Raw genomic sequence first — 18,735 nt, 5'->3', positions numbered from 1 at the left:
CCTAGATTGTGAAGTGAACGTCACACCTTCTGACCCTGAGGCAAGAGTGTAAAGTGTTACCAACCGAAAGGAAACTCACACATAAATAGACAAAAAAAGACGTTGTTGGGGCGGGGGGGGGTGGGGGGTATTACTGCCCAAAACAGTGTACACCCAAACCTTCTCCATTGTCAGTGTTCCCTCCTGCACATTCAGGGGGATGTTAAAGATCTCAATCGCCATATAGAAGTTCTGGCCAATAATCCTCCACGTTTATCGGCTCGCCAACACGAAGGGCAAGTCCAAGCCGAATCCGTAACAGCATTTAAAACAACAAATAATAATAATAATCCTCGCATTTGATGCGGCGCCTTATGACGTCTTCGAGACGTCTCAAAGCGCTTCACAGGATACGCTGTAAAGTGAATTCACTGTATATTTTGTGGGCGAAGCGCGGCAGCCAATTGCGCACGGCAGCGTCCCCACGAACAGCGAGTGACCAAATTATTTATCACCGCCGGAAAAGCGATCCACCAGTCGACTAACATCCGGGTTCCTACTTACTGCTGGGTAACCAGAGGCGTCTGTGCAGAAGGAAACTTGCCCAACGTTTCACCCTGCCGGGAATCAGACCCAGGTCCTCTCGCTTGCGAGGCGAGCGCTGAGCTACAGGACTCCACTGGTTGAATACTTGGGGGAACAAAAAGCAAAGGAAAAGAGCAGAGGGCAATGGGATTACAGTCGAGAGCTCCAGTTATGGTGCATGGCTGTTTGAACTTGCTATAGGCGCGAATTGTCTGCCATGTTTGCCTACGGAAATAGCCCTGACACTAACAGTGATTCCTCCTGAAGGCACTGTAAAATGCGCGTTGCTCCTTTCGGATACGTGGCCACTTGAACGGAGTGTCAACATACACCAGGGACTATTTACACAATTTCCTGTGCAGTGCAGTGCAGTGAGAGATGTGCCCACACTCCAATGTCCACAGTCACTTCAGAGATTAACTAACTGTGTGCAAAGGCTTAATTAGTGGAGTCCTGCAGCTCAAGCGCTCGCTTTGCAAGCGAGGTGACCTGGGCTCGGTTCCCAGACAGGGAGAAACTTTGGCCAGGTTTCCTTACTCCACACACACACACACACACACACACACACGCACGCACGCGCCTGTGTTTACCTCGCAGTAAATAGGAACCCGGTTGTTAGTCGATTGGTGGAACTCTTTGCCGGGGATCATAATCCCTTCAAAAAATAATAACAGTAAACACAATAAGTTGGTCACTCAACCCACGACTGTTTGTGGGACGTTGCTGTGTGCCATTGGCGGACACGTCTTGCCCACAAAATACACAAATATACTTTACAGAATATTCTGTGAAGGGCTTTGAGACGTCTTAAAGACGTGATAAGGCGCTTTTAAATCGCTTTTAAATCGCCTAATACTTTCTAGCATTTCTTATGTTCTTATGCTCTAAGAGGACTGGCGCTTAGCAACGGATTTCTGAAGCTTATTTTTAAACGTGGAGACACAAATGCCTCTGGTTCCGTTTCTCATCGGCTTCAGAAACGGTTACTCCTACCTCTGGAGTAGGAGGGCTGGTGAGCAACACTGCAAACAGTAGCCCCACATCCGATGAAGTGATTTATTTGCTCTCAAAAAATATCCCGTGAAGCACTTTGAGACGCCTCGAAGACATAATAATCGAACGCAAGGGATTATTATTAGTATTCGACTGTGTCCAGGAGAAGACATTTCACTAAAACTAGAACTTGCATTTACGCAGCGCTCCCCTCATGCAAAGTAGTGCCCCAGAGCACTTGACAGTGGCGGAGAATGACGCTGAGCCGGGTTGGGGAGGAGAGGGTGGGGGGGGGGGGGGGGGGAGACCTTAGGCACGGTCGAAGAGGAAGGGACCTGGAGATGAGGAAGGAAGAGATTTTGTTGGATACTCCTTTGAGAGCAAATGGAAGTATAAGCCTAAGGTTTCGAACCCGGGTCCTCTCGCTTGCGAGGCGAGCGATCTGAGCCCCTGAGCTACAGATAAACGCATAGCTGGCATGTTCACACTCTTACACACACCCTGAACCCGCGTTTCCTCTGGTTAAGTGTTACAGTTACAGCTGTGTCATGCCTGCCTCTTCTGTAAGCTCAATTGCACATAGCAATGTCCCGCAAGTGGTATTGCGCAAATTCCACAAATAATCTGATTGCAAAAAAAAGAGAAGGGAGTTTCCACACAGAGCCTAATAATAATCCCTCCAAAACCAAAAACAATAATAAATTGGTCATTTTCAACCTACGACTGTTTGTGGGACACTGCTGTGCGCGATTGGCTGCCGCGTTCGCCCACAAATATACAGTCAATTCACTTTACAGTGTGTTCTGTGAAGCGCTTTGGGACGTCCTCCCGACGTGAAAAGCGCTATATCAAACGCAAGGATTATTATTATTATTATTATTTCCCTCTCTCAATGTCCTGGCCAACAATCCCCCAGATAAAATCAGACAGTCACTTCACTTCAGTGCGCAAAACGGGCCGCTGCATTCGCCTTCAAATACACAGTCACTACACTGTCACTACACTTTGCTTTTGGTCTTGTGAAGCTGTTTGAGATGTGCTCACACTATAATATGAAAAATATTAGATTATTACATAACTTTATACTATGATTATAAACATTGCATTGCAGAATTAAGCATATATTATAAGTATGTAATTGCATAGTTTTAGTAGGTAACATGAGTGCTGAGTAAGGCATACGTATGAATAAACAAAGCCCGGATATTGACAGCACGATGACTTAAGTGGTAGTAACAAATTAGGCCCATAAGTCAAGCTCTGAGACGATACCCTGCGTGAAGGGCGCTAAATACGCGCAAGTTGTTGTTGTTGTAACACGTCTTCGAGAAGTCTCAAAGCGCTTCACAGGATACACCGGTAAAGTGTCGCGACTGTGTGTGTTTTGTGGGCGAAACGTTAGTTAATATATAAACATCAGGAGCCCTGTCGCACTCAGTGAGAGTGAGAGCACTCGCCTCGCAAGCGAGAGGATCTTGGTCAGGGCCGGGCAAGTCGGGTTCAGGGGCGACATGTTGGGCAAGTCTCCTTACTCCACCCGCGCGCACCCCTCTGTTTGCTCAGCAGGAAGTAGCAGCCCCGTTGTCAGCCGACTCTGGCGGATTGCTTTTACGGGGTTTTAATAAAAGAAAAACAACAACAATAATAATTAGGTCACTCAATCCACGGCTGTTTGCGGGGACGTCGCTGGCCGCGCGGTCACTGCGCTTGCGGGCGAAACGCTGCAGCCGATCGCTGCCCCCGCAAACAGCGGTGGGGGTCGAGCGACCAATCATTATTATTATTATTATTATTTTTACAGGTTTTTTTTGGGGGGGGGGGACGGGACGGCTCCGTTGAAACGCAACCCGAGGGCTGCATTTCCCGCGGCCGCGTTCCGCCCGCAATGCACCGCAGCCGTTACGCCTTTGCGGCGTAGCCCGGGAAGCGCTTTTGAGCTTTGAGGGCGTCTTGAAGACGCGACGAGGGTCGGGGGGGTGGTGGGGGGGGGGGAGGGGGTGGGGGGGGGGGGGGAGTGTGGGTGGGGGTCACCACACGGGAGGGAGGACTGTGATGATGATTACGACAGAAACGTCAGTGGACTGTGTTATTGTGGTCTCTCTCTCTCTCTCTCTCTGTCGCTCCGCCCCCCGGGGGGAGGGGCGCGACTCTGACAGACAGCCGCATCGGCCAATCAGCCGCGCGATCGGGGGAGCGGGCGACCAATCAGCGCGTAGAATGAGGGAGAAATGGGGCGGGACCTCCCTCCGTCCCTCCCTCCCCCCCCGCCCGCCCGCCACCGGGAGACCAAACCGCCGCCTACCGGCCCCAGCGACCCCTCAAACCCCCGGTACCGAGCGGGGAAGCTCTCCTCCCCCCACCCCCACTCGCGTCCCGCGCCTCCCGAGCGGGTGCAGAAGCCGTTGTAAAGCCGCTTACTCTCTCCGACGACGGCCTTCAGACCCACCGGCGCCATCTTGTTTTCCGTGGCCACGCGCGTCACTTCCTCCCCGTGACGTCGCGGCGAGGGCGGGGACGGCGGGAGGGGGCGTGGCCGGTCGACGTCAGCTGTCAATCATTTCTCCCCCCCCACAGTGTGTGTGTGTCTCCCATTCATAAATGATAACACAGGATACACTGTAAAGTGTAGTGACTGTGTGTGTGTGTGTGTGTGTGGGTCTCCCATTCATAAATGATAACACAGGATACACTGTAAAGTGTAGTGACTGTGTGTCCGTGTGTGTCTCCCATTCATAAATGATAACACAGGGTACACAGGGTAAAGTGTAGTGACTGTGTGTGTGTGTGTGTGTGTGTGTGTCTGTGTGTGTGGGGAGTGAGGTTTCGCCCCGACCTGACCTAACCCGGGAATCGAACCCGGGTCCCCCCCTCTCTCTCTCGCTTGCGAGGCGAGGGGTCTGACCCCCTGAGCTACAGGGAGAGACTCCCTCCCTCTCCTTCCGATTCCCCCCCACCACCCCCAGGACACACACCCACAGACACACACACACACACACACACAAACAAACGTTTGCTCCAACACGTTTCAAAGTTTTAAGAAGTCCTAAGTTTTTATTTGAAGGGTGTTGGGGGGGGAAATAAAATAAAACTGACAAAGACTCGAGGGAGGGATGGGGTGGGATGAGGGGAGGTCTGGGAGGGGGAGGGGGGAGGGAGGAGAGGCCGAGCGGAGGGGGGAGGGAGGGGAGGATGAGGATGAGGGGGGGGATCACTTCTCAGCAGATGTCTGAAGCTGTAGTTCCCGCAGAAGCTTTTCTTCCCTTTTTGTCCTCATCAGTTCTTTGAAGTCCTCCAACTCTTTCCTCTGTGGACGAGGGAGGGGAGGGGGCGAGGGGAGGGGGGGGGTGGGGGTAGTGGGAGAGAGGGTGGGAGGGGGGTATTTGGGAGAAGAGGGGAAAAAGACTTGCATTATCTTTGGCTTTGATCGCCGGGCGCAATGGGCTGCCTCGTTTCGCCCACAAAACACACGCACACAGTCACTACACTTGACGGGGTGTCCCGCGAAGCGCTTTGAGGCGTCTCGAAGACGTGATGAGGTCACACACCGGGGATTATTATGGCTGTTATTATGATTCTGATCGTGTGTAGTATAGTGACTGTGATTACGATTGTGATTCTGATTACGAATGTGATTATTATTGTGATTATTATTGTGATTATTACTGATTATTATTGTGATTATTATTGTGATTATTATTGATTATTATTGTGATTATTACTGATTATTATTGTGATTATTACTGATTATTATTGTGATTATTATTGTGATTATTATTGATTATTATTGTGATTATTATTGATTGTTATTGTGATTATTACTGATTATTATTGTGATTATTATTGTGATTATTATTGATTATTATTGTGCTTATTACTGATTATTATTGTGATTATTATTGTGATTATTACTGATTATTATTGTGATTATTATTGTGATTATTATTGATTGTTATTGTGATTATTACTGATTATTATTGTGATTATTATTGATTATTATTGTGCTTATTATTGTGCTTATTACTGATTATTATGATTATTATTGTGATTATTATTGTGCTTATTATTGTGATTATTACTGATTATTATTGTGATTATTATTGATTATTATTGTGATTATTATTGTGCTTATTATTGTGATTATTACTGATTATTATTGTGATTATTATTGTGATTATTGTGATTATTATTGTGATTATTATTGTGATTATTATTGTGATTATTATTGTGATTATTATTGATTATTAATTGTGACGCGACAAAGCACCATAGAAATGTACGAAACAAAAGCCGTTTTGTTTGTGTTTACCCCTCCGTCCATTGCACTCCCAATTCATCGCGCTCCCGACTCCCTACTCTTTCGCCTCGAATGCCCTTCCCCTGCAAGCAACCGGCTTTTATCGAACTATAAAACGAATGAAGGCGACAAGAATAAATATCCAGTGTATGAATCAATCAATCAATCAATCAATCAATCAATCAATCGGAGAAAAGGGGCCTATCAGTTTGCAAACAACAAATTGGCTGCCACGTTTGCATTAATACAGTCGCTACACTCTACAGAAGATCCTGTGAAGGCGCTTATAGAGACATGAAAGGTGCCGTACAAAATACACGGATTAATTAAATCATCGTTATTATTATTCTCCATAAACTATTAAGCGATCCTTTATGCTGCTGCGTTGTAGTCACAAAGCACAAGATTAGGCTCGAGAGAAAGAGAGAGAGAGAGAAGGAGAGAGAAGAGAGAGAAAAAAAAACCATATAAACGCTGGGTTTAATCGCCCCTTTGTCAACGCGCTAAACTAAGAGGAAAGCAAAAAAAAAAAAAAGCAGTTCACCACAAGCAGAGAAAGAGCTTCGTTGACTTAAACGCGTAGAAGTCTCTTACTTTATACAGAAATTCAGAGGGTAAGTCACCACCAGCCCTGCCCGCCGATAATTCCCCCGCCTTGTACACCGCTCGACACCCAGGTGCCTAAAACAGACACAGGGGCTTTGATCATCTTTAGTCAGTTCCTTTTCCCACCCCCACACCCCCCCCACCACCCCGTCCACCCCCTACCCCCGCAAGAACGCACTGCGTTTACCTAATCCCAGAGAACGTCAGGCACAGGTTTGGCAAGAGCCGAGGCTCGGCGGTGTCGGCGGCGGCGGCGGGAGGGAGGGCGGAAGAGAAAGAAGAATAACTGCCGGAGATTAACCAGCTAAGACGGCGCGACTTGCTGTGCTACACTTCGGGCTCGGTTAACTCCCGAACCTGGCGCCGTTTCTGCACGAACCCGTCTCCGCCTTAATTCCAGCCGGGCCGAGCCTAAATCAACACAAAATGACAGCCGCGCAGCGCCTTTCACGCCAGGAGGACCGCCCTGTGAGCAATCCAGAATTCTGGGTTGTTTTGAGGCGAGCAAAGAAAGGAAGGGGGGGGGGGGGGGGAAATCGGCAAATGGGTCGCTGGGTTGGTTGTGAGCGGGCCCGAGCTCGCGCTGGAGTGGGGGGGGGGGTAATAATCCATCACACCAAAATAAAATAATAATAATAATCTGGTCACTCAATCCACGACTGTTTCCGGGACACACTGCTGTGCGCAATTGGCTGCCGCGTCTCGCCCGTACATAAAATACAGTCACTTCAGTTTGCGGCGGAGGTGCGTTTGACGTGCTAAGGCGCGGTATCAAATGCAAATGCTATTGTCATCATCATTATCATCGTCATCACCATCATCATCATCAAATCTTTCCCTCTATCCCTGGGCCTCTTGACTGGCGTTCCCCCTCGCTTGCCCACCGTGACACTGATTAACGCTGCACGCTCCCGCTTCGGCGCCCCGAACGATCATCATTTTATACCTTAATCTCTCGCTATCGAACGGCACAGCCACGCAAGCCAGTTCAGGCACCGCGCCTGACATATTGCCCACTCGAGACGCTCCCGAGGAGCTGAATTCACACCCCTACCGAATAATATCCGACGCGAATGCAACAGGAGACGCAAGGTTTAGCTCTTGATATCGTTCCCCGCGGAGCCACTTAAAATAAAGTCAAAATTCGGATGATTACTAATCCTTTGTGTGGTGGGGGGGGGCTCATAAATAATAACCCGACTGAAAGGAACCTGCAAAGTGATTCGCAACGCCACCTCACCGCGAGAACACAGCTTTGCACTGTGATGCTGAATGTTAAATTCCGTCACCGGCTATTTATACCTTTTTTCGCTTAAGCAGTAATTATTTTTTATTATTAGGCGCAGGCTGGCAAGAGCCAAGGCTTGTTGGGGGAGGAGGAGGGGGGGGCAGAGAGGAGCCCAGCGTGTCCGTTGGGGGTAACTGCTGATGTCTAACCAGCTAAAACCGTATAGCTTGACCATTGAGAGCGCTGTCTGGTAAGCTTTCCCGCTGCTTGTCCAGCTCGGACCACCCTTTCTACCCTGTCTGTTAGGGTTTTGGCTGCAGGTTTAACAGAAGCTGAAGGGGAAGATTCCCTGCCCCTCCCCTGGTGACTGGTCGGCCCTTCCAGGTCCTGCCGAAGAGCCAGGCCGGGCTGGGCTGTCATCAGCATCGAGTGCCCTGGAATACTGAGGACCCTCCTGGCTTAGGAACCGGGACTAGAGACCGTCACGAAGGGTCTGTGGCTCGATTCCCACATTCCATTGAGCCATAACAATAACAACAATAATAATGATGGGGGTCTTTCCTTCCCAAAGCAGAGGTAGGGTCCACCCACAGGGAAAAGACTTAGAGGCTTAAGAGGAATTTCGTCCACAAAATATACAGTCAGTTAATCCACTTTACAGTCCTGTGGAGCGCTTTGAGACGTCACGAAGACGCGATAAGGCGCTGTATCAAACGCAGGGCCGATTATAAATTGGTAGGATGGATTCCAATGGCTCAGAGTGGCTTCCGCTCTTATCTGGCTGCTTGCGGGCAAAGCATCGCAGCTTCGGGATGATCAGCGGGGAAAGGGTGGGGGGAAAGGAAAGGGATTGCCAGGGTGGAGGAGGGGCGGGAGATATATATATATATTATATATATAATCCCCACACGGCCAGAAAAGATTCAGCTGCGATGAACCACAACCTCAATCACCTCCATTCTAAGTGGGTGGTGTGGGGGGGAGAGAGAGGGTAGACGGGGGTTATTTTGGTTGGATGCTACATCATTGGCGCCTTTCGACTACTGACTGAATATCTTAAGGGTTAAGTCACCAATTAACTAGTGGCCGCTTTGACGGACTAAGAGATAAACCGATCCGACCACTTCTCCCAATGGCCGGCGGGGGGGCGGGGGGGGGGGGGAAACGAGGAGAACGGCGAGGAAACCCGGTCGCGTGCGGTGTCGTTTCCCACCGTCTCTCAACGAAACCGGCGCAGACAGAATATCCGATAACAGATAACGACGAAAAAAAGGGGGTAAAGTAATTAAAGCTCTTTCGGAGGGTGGTGGTGGTGGTGGTTGGGGGGGGGGGGGGGGAGGGTGGGGAAGCCCCCCCCCGACACACAACCCCACCCCCCCCCCCGCCCCTCTCAAAAGCGAAGAGATTTTTTGGCGGAGGGGGCCGTGGCGTCAATCAAGTTCTCTCGGCTCCCGAGCATGATTAGCGGGTAGGTTTCAGATTGCTCTCCTGCGCCGCCCGCCCTTTCATTTCCTCTCCTCCGCTTGCGGCTGGTAGCAGCACCTGGGCGCCTCCCTGTCCTGCATCCGCTGGTCCTCTCTGCCCTCCTGCGGGGGGGCCCCGCCCTCCGCTGCGAACCCCCGGTCCAAGAGCAAGTGCTGGCAGCCCCCCGGCCTCTTGTCCCTGTCCTCCGGGATCTCCTGGCTGGTGAAGTGCCTCATGGCCTCCCAGATCCGGCACAGGATGTCTTCCTTCTCCCCCTCGTTCTTCTGCTGCCGCCGGTTCTTGATGGCCTCCCAGTTCTTGCGGAGCCTCTCCTTGCGCTGCTCGTCGGACTCCTGCTCCCGACGCTTCTTGATCCCCGTCCAGTTCCGGCGCAGCCTCTGCTCCCGCTCCTCGCCCGACTCCTCCTGACGCCGGACCTTCGTCGACTCCCAGTTGCGCCTGAGCCTCTCCTCCCGCTGCTCCAGGGTCTCCAGCTGCCTCCGGCTCTTGATGGACTCCCGGTTGCGCCTGAGCCTCTCCTCCCGCTGCAGCTCGGTTTCCATCTCCCGGAAACGCTTCATGGCTTCCCGGTTCTTGCGCAGGCGTTCCTCCCGCTGCTCTTCCGTCTCCATCTGCCGGCGGAAGCGCATGGCCTCCCGGTTCTTCCTCAGGCGTTCCTCCCTCTGATCCGCCGTCTCGTCCTCCCGGTGCTTCTTCATGGCCTCCCGGTTCTTCTTCAGCTTCTCCTCCCGTTTCAGGTCCACCGCCTGCTTCTCGGCCAGGAGCTCTCCGATCACTGGATCTTTAACCGAAAAGAAGGCCAAACGTTAGTTAAAACAGACGCCCGCCGTGGCACGTGCAGTAGGTCAGGCAGCATCTGCGGAGAGGGGAAAGTGAGTCAAAGTTTCAGGTCGATGATCTTTCGTCACAACTGGGGGGTGTCGGAAGGGAGCAGATTTTAAAGACACAAGCAGAGAAAGCGGGGGAGGTGGGGGTGAGGGTGGGGGAAAGACAGACAACAGAAACATCTAGGTAGAGGACAGGAGATGGCAAGACCTGCAAGAGAAGGCAACAGTGGGAGATTACAGAAAGAAAAGACGTATCTAAGACCCAGAGGGTGTGTGAATGGTTATAGAAAAGGGGGAGAAGGTGGTGGTGGTGGTGGGGGGGGTGGTTAGGATTAGGTAAGGCTGAGAGAAGATGGGAGCTGTGGTTAAGGCCTGAAGTGATTAAAATCAATGTAGAGGCCAGAGGGCTGTAAGGTGCCGAGGAGGTAATAATAATAATAATAATAATAGACGAACGACAGCAACAAGTTTGTACAGCGCCTTTCACGTCGGGAGGACGTCCCAAGGCCCTGGACAATGAGGTTCTGTTCTGCGAGTTTGCTCCGCTAGTTAACGAATCAATATAGTTACAGCATATTCTGTGAAGCGCTTTGAGACATCTCGAAGACGCGATACGGGGCTTTATCAAGTGTGAGGATTATTATTATTATTATTATTACGTCGATGCACGGCTGTTTGTGGGACGCTGCTGTGCGCAATCGGCTGCCGCGTTTCGCCAGCAAGATATACAGTCACTACACTTTACAGTGCATTCTGCGAAGCTCTTCGAGAGGACTCGGAGATGTGATAAAGCGCTGTATCAAATGCAAGGATTATTATTATAAGTTACTGCACCAATTGTTAAGAGTTCTGGCATTTGGTACAGAGCCTGTGCGTCTTGAAGTGCTTCTCTGTAAAGTGTAGTGACTGTGTGCAAACGAGATTGGACAGATTTACTTTAACGCAGAGAATTAGTGCATTTTTAGATTCTTTATCGCATCGAATAACGATAATCTTTGCATTTGGTAACAACAACAACAAAATGACATTTGTAGAGTGGCTTTCGCGGCGGAAGGACGCCCCCAAGGGGTTGGACAATCAGTGTTTCCAATGCCTTTCACACCAGGAGGACATCCCGAAGAGCTTCACAGGACGCACTGCAAAGTGTAGTGACTGTGTGTTTTGCAGGCAAACGTGGCAGCCAATTGCGAACGTCGCAAACACGCAAGAGTCTGAGCTCAAAGATCCCTACGAGGGGTTCGAACCCACAGCGGTCTCATTAAGACAGAGGCAAAGGTGCTGCCCATTGAGACACAAAATGGTTGGAAACGAAGAAGCTGTTAAAAATAACTGGTTCCCTTCACCGCTCTCCACTTACCTCACCCGCCCACCCACCCGCCCGCCCACCCGCACAGACACACACCACACACGTTCGCTTAAAACAGCCGTGCAGAAAGTTTGAAAAAAAAAGGTAAGAGTATAAATTAAAATCTCGCTTCTCTTTTTGAACAGTGTAAAGGCACTGGTGATGTCCACCTGGACAGGCAGCAGCTCGGACCTTGGTCCAACGGCTTGAATAACGGCCCCCGAACTCGGTGACAAACGCAGTCACCAGTTAAAAGGCACGTGTGGAAGCGCGAGACCCCACACCAATTCCAATTTCTTTTCTTGTGGTCAAACAGTACATTTTTTTAAGACGCTGAACAACAAGTGGCCGGTTAACTCACTGTATTTTAATAACAATCCTACAATACCTGCGTGGGGCGCAGCATTTTATCGCCCCGCTGTGCCTCACAGAATATACCGCAAAGCGCTTCACACTGTAAAGTGAATTGACCGTAGTTTGTGGGCGCAATTGCGCACACAGTGTCCCACAAAGCGTTGACTTGACCAAATCATTTTATTTTTTTTTTAAAGGAAGGGATTATTACCCCCAGAAAGCCCATTCGCCAGTCGACTAACAACCGGATTCCTGCTGACTGCCAGGTACACAGAGGCGTGCTCGTGGTGTAAGGAAACTTGCATAAGGTTTCTCACTGACCGGGGAATCGAACCCAGGTCGTTTCGCTTGCAAAAGCGAGCGCTCCGAGCACTGCGCTGGGGGACGACAACATCAGTCGCAAAAAGAACAAGATGCATTGCTCACTTGTGCTCCCCAGAGAGGAGTACTTCACTTGTAATACATCATCCAGAATTGCCTCTTACTAAATCCCTTCTGCTCAGCCCTTCCGCCAACTATAACCATCATATTTTCGGATTTCACGATGTATACCAACCGTTCACAACTCCGGGATACCCCAATAATAATAATAATAAGCCTTGCATTTGATATAGTGCCTTTTCACGTCTTCGAGCCGTCTCAAAGCGCTTCACAGAATATACTGTGAAGTGAATCGACTGTATATTTTGTGGGCAAAACACGCAAAATCACGATTAAAAAAAAATAACCTGAGCCCTTGCGATACGAGTCGATGTCAATGGATTGAAAGCGTCTCAATAAAACTACGAACAAAAGGTCAACGCTGACAAGTAAAATGCCTTACCCTGCAGAATTGGATGGCCTTTTAAAGAAAGCTCAGTCATAGTTCTTCTGAGGTGATCCCAATCTACAAAAAATTGAAAGATAAAAGAGATTACCTCAGGGAGAAACCCTTTTACACCAAGCTTGCTTGGTTTCAGAATCTCTGCACATCACAGAAATGTACAAAGCGTTTGCTTTCAAAAAATCCAATCTGCCACATCTCTGCTGACTTTAATGCTGGAGGGAGTAAATTCCGCCCACTCTTTAAATGTGGAGTCCCGTGGCCAAGTGGTTAGCTCCCTCGCCTCGCAAGCGAGAGGACCTGGGGACCGATTCCCCGGACAGGTCAAGGCGAAAAGTTGGGCAAGTTTCCTTACTCCACACACACACACACACCTCCGTTTACATAGCAGTAACCCGATTGTAGGGTAACCCGATTTCAGCGTCTCAGACCCTCTCTCCGTAGCTGCTGCCGGACCTGCTGCGTGTTCCCAGTGACTTGTATTTTTATTTCAGATTTCCAGCATCTGCAGTAATTTGCTTTTCACTTCACAGTCTATCCTGTGAAGCGCTCCGAGACGCCTCATCACGACGTGATAAGGCGCAGGATCAAATGGCAAGGATTATTATTCCGTCCACTACAAATCCAGAGCGTTTTGAGTTCAGGAAATCTCACTGTAGACGGGGTGTGCATGACTGCGCCCAAATTGCCGTGATGGTGCCAACTTGTGCCACTCTCCCAAGTGGTTCCCCTCTGCGCCTAACGTAAGCCCAGATAATGAGCAGCATCTCACACAGCAATACCTGGACAAGATGATTTATTCAACCACGGGTCACAGTCAAGCAACAATCACTCAACAGCCGCGCTGATCGAAAGCAGTACGTTTCCTGGCTGATTTTACGCCCCCCCCCCTTAGCCCAGGGACACCATGGCAAACCGTCACCTAAATATTGGCCATTACGTTAACATTTTTAAAAAAAAACTCAACAGCTTTGAGAAAATGTACACATTTGTTGACGTGCTTTATTCCGTTTAATTGGTCCGCTCTTTCGTTTTAATCGCTCCCTCCTCCGGGTTTATTATGTCATCAAAAGTGGATTGTTTCTTTAAACATTTACAACTCGCACATAATAAGGTGACTTGGCTGAAACGTCCTGCCTTTGCCTTTTCACCTTCACGTCAGTTGCAGTCGAAATGCAAGGTGAAAGAAAGAAAGAAAGAAACTGGAGCGATTGAAGGAATTTGGACCTGAAAGGATTGATATTTAATAGTGGGTTTCGAATCCCACGGGCAATTTTTAACAAAGTGTGCACCATTACGCAATCATAAGTTAGCCAAGTGGTCAGGGAGTGGCAGAGGAGAGTTGCTCTATGAAATGGCAGTACGAAGTGCTGCTCTACATTTAGTTAAGATCTTTTATGCTTTGTCTTTTTAGTACTGCTTTCGGCAGTTGCCTTTGTGTGCAACTTAGTTCTGCACTAAACTTAATTCACGATTAGCATCTGGTGCTTACGCATTTGGGTTCTGCTTTTTAAAAAGATAAGAATAATTTGGTCGTTCAATCCGCGACTGTTCGTCTCAGTCCCACATTGCTTTCAAAAGACAGATATCAAAACTGGAGTAAACAACAAGTGTGTGGGAGTGGGGGAGAAAGGGCAGGTAAATGGCACTGAAAGGATTGCTCTTTAAAAGAGTTGGCACGGACGCAATGAGCCAAATGGCCTTCTGTGTTGTAAATTTCTATGGTTCTATTTAGTTAAATGCTTCCAAAAATCACCGAGAGACCAGGGAAAGTATTTCTGGAATCTATTCCAATGATTTCACCCACCGGCCCTTTAATTTAAAAAAAAAAAAACTGTTTTGGACATTTCAAGGAGGAAAATGAAGCTTACCATAAAGCATTAGATGACCATTCGAAGACAGCTCATTCATTGCCTCTTGAGTGATAATCCTGTCTCTATAAAGAAAAGCCCTGGAAATATTACCTTCTCACAGTTTGCAGAGCTAGATTTCGAAACATACTGTATATATGTGAACAAAAGATTGGCCCCTTGTTTTGCCATATTTTCTACTTTAAAAAAAAAGATTCCTTCAAACCACTTGTGCCACTTGTGCCTTCGATCACCCCAGCTCTGTGTCCCACTCGCTTTGAGACACCTTTTTTTAAAAAACCACAATACCACACATATTTACATTTACACCGCGCCTTTCACGTCAGGAGGACGTCCTAAGGCACTTTGTAATCCTGGCCTGGAGCCGATGTGGGAATGGGGTGGGGGGGGGGGAAAGATGACTGAACGTGCTATCAAAAGGTAGGTCTTGAGATGGACCTTGAACGACGACAACTTGCATTTATATAGCGTCCGTCACGCGGGATAATGTTCCAGAGCGCTTGAGTCTAACCCTGAGCCGGGGGGGGGGGGGGGGGGAGAGGGATGGGGGAGGTGACCATAAGCACGATCAAAAAGGAAGGTCTTTGGCCGGGATTTGAAAGTGGGGAGGGAGGTGGCAAAGGTGGAGGGAGCGGGTGGCGGAGTGAGGTGGTGGGTAAAGCAAGTGAGCGAGACAAAGGGATTCTAGGATGGATCCAGAGGTGGGGGGTTCTTCACAAGGGGCTCCGACTAATAGACACGTACCCAGTTGTTATAAGTCTAATGTGGCCCAGTGTTTGTTGACGGAACCAGTAAAATTACTGCCTGCAGACACCAGAATTAGCTCCAGGTCAAACTGGTTGCCCAATGAACGTTCCAACAGCCACTCGCTCCGTTACCTGTCTGCCCGGCCCGTAAACGTCGTTGGGCAGGGATGGCAACTTCCAGTCAAGAGCAGAGTCGCTGCCCTGGTGAAGGGCACTGTAGAAATGCAAGTTGTTGTTGCGAGGATAGAGTTTGGACAGAATCAGATATATGCTAGGAGATCAATGCCACCGTGGACGGTTGCATTAACCTCGGCATTGATGGGATTCCCTGGTATATAAAGCACAGGCAGGACTGCAGTGACACAGAGGTGCGCCCACTACAAATAAAACACAGTCCAGGCCTTCCCCACCTCAACAGGACCCCACTCCACTTCGTCCCTTGCACTCTCCCATGTAATCTCCTCTAATCTCAGTGCCCCGCCTTTCCACTTCGTCCCTCAGCATTGTTCGCCTCCAAATACACCGCCGCTCCACTTTACTGTAAATCCTGTGAAGACGTACTTCCGCTGTGAAAGGCGCTATACCAAAAAGGAAGGATTATTGCTTTTGTTTTATTGTAACCCGCGATAAAGTATTCTTTTTGTCCGAACGATCCCTCCGGATTAATTGGTCACTCACCAGACAGGGGTTGAGACTTTCCTGTGTTAAGTGGCTGCTGCGTTTGCTTACACTGTACAAAGTAGTCACTACCCTTGGCAGTAATAGCTGTGAAGCGCTTTCAGACGTTTCAATGTTATAAGACAGCGAAAGCTGGGTCATTCTTACTCTCATAATATCCATTTATAAAAAATGTGGTCACTCCATCCACAACTGTTTGTGGGACACCGCTGTGCGCAATTTTTTGGCTGCCGTGTTTCGCCTACAAAACATAGTGAATTCACTTTAAAGTATATGCTGTGAAGCACTTTTGAGACGTCTCAAAGATGTGGTTAGGCACTATATCAAATACAAGGATTATTATACATAAACACTAGGTATTTAAACACTTGTTACATTAATTCATACAGGAATTAAAACAAGGCTAATATTTTTATCATTGGTTTCTTCCCCTAAAAAGCACGGACTCTCGAGGTTAAAATATATCTACATACATTGCTTCAAAATGCCCATTATTGAAGCCAGTGCCAATACTTGACTGGACCACAGATAAACCCATCCTGTCCCCATATATACCAGCAAGTGTGCACCTTCAGGGCAGGGCACTGGATAGTTCCTCTGCTCATCGAGTGTCAGGACACAACCTTCATTTTAACCTGTCAAAGAGCCAATTACTTTCTAGTTTAAATACACACTCACTACACCCCACAGTAAAAACTTGCGAAGGGCTTTGAGACGCCTCGATGATGTGATAAGGCGTTGTATCGAATGCAAGGATATACAGCAGTTAATTAGCGATCAGCACAACACATAGATGAAAGGAAATTGCACTCGGCCAAAAAAAGACTTACAGTAGTCAGAAAGGGAAAAACTGAAATGTGCTGTTAATTAATTTGTAATTATGGAAGGAAATTTGTCAGAGGGACTGCAAATTCGACAATTCACCACAGGGGGAGGAACAAGAATAGATTCTAACCAGAAGTCACCACAAAAACACTCACAGAAAAAAAAAGGATAAATAACAACAACTTGTGCTTATATAATGCCTTCCATTCAAAGTGTGAAGGACGCTATACAAATGCAAGTTGTTGTTGTTGGGTTAAAATCTACATTTAAAGGGGAAAAAAAGTCACTCTTATGAAGGTGACACATAAGTCAAATTCACGTGACTTCAGAAACGCAAACTGTTTTGAGGACATGAGTTCAGAAAGGTGGAAAGTACATGCAAAGTAAGTAGTGATTACATTTATTTCCACTTCCTCTCTCCAATTACCAATTTACTCCATTTGACTTCCCCTTCCTTTTGTCTCACGCTCTTCCTTCCCATCTCCACCCGTTTAAGATTATTTTTGGAAATACGTTGAAAAAAAATGCTTCCCACGACTCACCTTACTGTAAAAATCATATTTCTCACATTTCATAGAGAACTATAATAATAAGGCTCACATCTGCCAGCACTATATCATGTCAATGGACCATCACAAAGTACTTCACTGTAAAGTTTAATGACTGTTTACGTAATCAAAAACACAAAGGGACAACATATTATTGGGAAGAGGGAGGAAAAGTTTATATATATTTTTTAAAAAAAACAAGGCATGGAGAATTATTATAGACTCCCGATGAGTAAAGCGCAAGATGAAATTTATGTAGAGCGCCTGGGCTCGATAAAGCGTTAGGCATATTTCCTTACTCCACATGCCTTTGTTTACCGAGCAGAAAGTAGGAACCGGGTTGTTAGTCGATTACTGGATTGCTTATTGGGGGGAAAAAGTTCCTTCAAATAAATAAATTGGTCAGTCAACCCACGACCGTTTGTGGGACACTGCTGTGCGCAATTGGCTGCGGCGTTTCGCCCACAAAATATACAGTTAATTCACTTTACAGTATAATTATTTCTGTATTATGAGGGAAAAAACAGTATTAAAAGGGAGAGGATGGGTTGTCCAAGTGCCCTCAGTGTAACTAGCAGCCTCTGTTACTTTCCTGGCCACAGACAACAACAACAATTTGTGTGCGAAACTCGGCTGCCAAAAAAGAAAATAAACAAACAATAACTTGGTCTCTCAATTCATGACTGTTTGTAGGTTACTGCTGTGTGCAATTGGCTGCTGCATTTCGCCCACAAAATATACAGTCCTACACTTTTACAGTATATTCTGTGAAGCTCTTTAAGACGTCTCAAAATAAGGCACTGTATCCAATACAAGGATTATTATTATATTATTATAGCGCCTTTCGAGTCGTGAGCACGTCCTTAATAATAGTACTAATTTTATCTGTATGGGGGGTAAAACCTTAACAGCACATCACATTTACACAGCGCCTTTCACGTCGGGCTGACGTCCGAAGGCGCTGGACAGTCAGGAATGTGAACCCAAGCTGGGGGTTGGGATCAGGAGGTGGGAGGGGGGGGGGGAGTGGAGGGCAGGGAAGGAGGGTAACCCTAAGGCGTGGTCGAAGAGGAGGGTCTCGAGATGGGCCTTGAAGGAGACGAGGGAGGGAGGGAGGGAGCGAGGTGGAGGGATGGAGTTCCAAAGGGTGAGAGTTGACTGTATGTCTGCGGATGATGTCACCAAGTACAACGATGATTAAATAACAATAATTTTTACCTGTATTGGGGTAAAACCAGCTCCAGCTCCAGACACTCGAGGTTCCCACTGTCTCCCTTTTCTTCATAGGAAAAAATAAGGCCGATCTTCCTTGGACAACCCCCCCCTCCCCTCCCCACTCCCTCCCTCCCCCGAAAAAGTTACAGGCCTTTCATTTACTGTCTCACCTTTCCCCTTCCCACCAGTTAATGCGACAGTATCAGACGCTCGAGGCCTTGAGGGGGGGGGGAGAGAGACAGAGGGACAGAGAGATAAAGAGGGGAAGGGAGCTATCAACACCGTCTTCTCCTTCTTTTTCTCCTTCCTTCCTTCCCCCCCAAATTAACTCGA

General features: G+C 48.2%; 2 protein-coding genes across 3 annotated transcripts in view; both read right to left on the bottom strand.

The window, feature by feature from the left end:
- stxbp2 (syntaxin binding protein 2) overlaps window positions 1–4,044 on the bottom strand; it is a 20,548-nt gene extending 16,504 nt beyond the window's left edge. For both annotated transcript variants that reach the window (XM_042344645.1, XM_042344646.1), the window contains exon 1: window positions 3,976–4,044. In XM_042344645.1, the coding sequence (XP_042200579.1) occupies window positions 3,976–4,012 (37 nt within the window). In that variant the 5' untranslated portion in view covers window positions 4,013–4,044. The remainder of the gene's footprint in view (window positions 1–3,975) is intronic.
- Window positions 4,045–9,114: 5,070 nt separating this feature from the next.
- LOC103172076 (trichohyalin-like) lies at window positions 9,115–18,459 on the bottom strand. The gene is made up of 4 exons (XM_007884880.2): window positions 18,406–18,459; window positions 14,391–14,455; window positions 12,520–12,582; window positions 9,115–9,951 (listed from the first exon to the last, which is right to left on the bottom strand). The coding sequence occupies exons 2-4, from the start codon at window positions 14,428–14,430 to the stop codon at window positions 9,191–9,193; spliced, it is 864 nt and encodes a 287-aa protein (XP_007883071.1). The 5' UTR covers window positions 14,431–14,455; window positions 18,406–18,459; the 3' UTR covers window positions 9,115–9,190.
- Between the last annotated feature and the right edge of the window lie 276 nt (window positions 18,460–18,735).

This window comes from Callorhinchus milii, unplaced genomic scaffold, assembly GCF_018977255.1.
Source record: "Callorhinchus milii isolate IMCB2004 unplaced genomic scaffold, IMCB_Cmil_1.0 Scaffold29, whole genome shotgun sequence".
In the NCBI taxonomy this organism is placed as follows: Eukaryota; Metazoa; Chordata; class Chondrichthyes; order Chimaeriformes; family Callorhinchidae; genus Callorhinchus; species Callorhinchus milii.
This window is presented reverse-complemented; position numbering and strand designations above follow the sequence as displayed.

Excerpts from the sequence above, each read along its gene's own strand:
- LOC103172076 (XM_007884880.2), bottom strand. The coding sequence starts at position 14,430 with ATGAATGAGCTGTCTTCGAATGGTCATCTAATGCTTTATG. Across the intron at positions 12,583-14,390 it reads TGGTCATCTAATGCTTTATG|ATTGGGATCACCTCAGAAGA; the intron begins GTAAGCTTCATT and ends AATTTTTTGTAG. Across the intron at positions 9,952-12,519 it reads AGGCCATCCAATTCTGCAGG|ATCCAGTGATCGGAGAGCTC; the intron begins GTAAGGCATTTT and ends TTTCGGTTAAAG.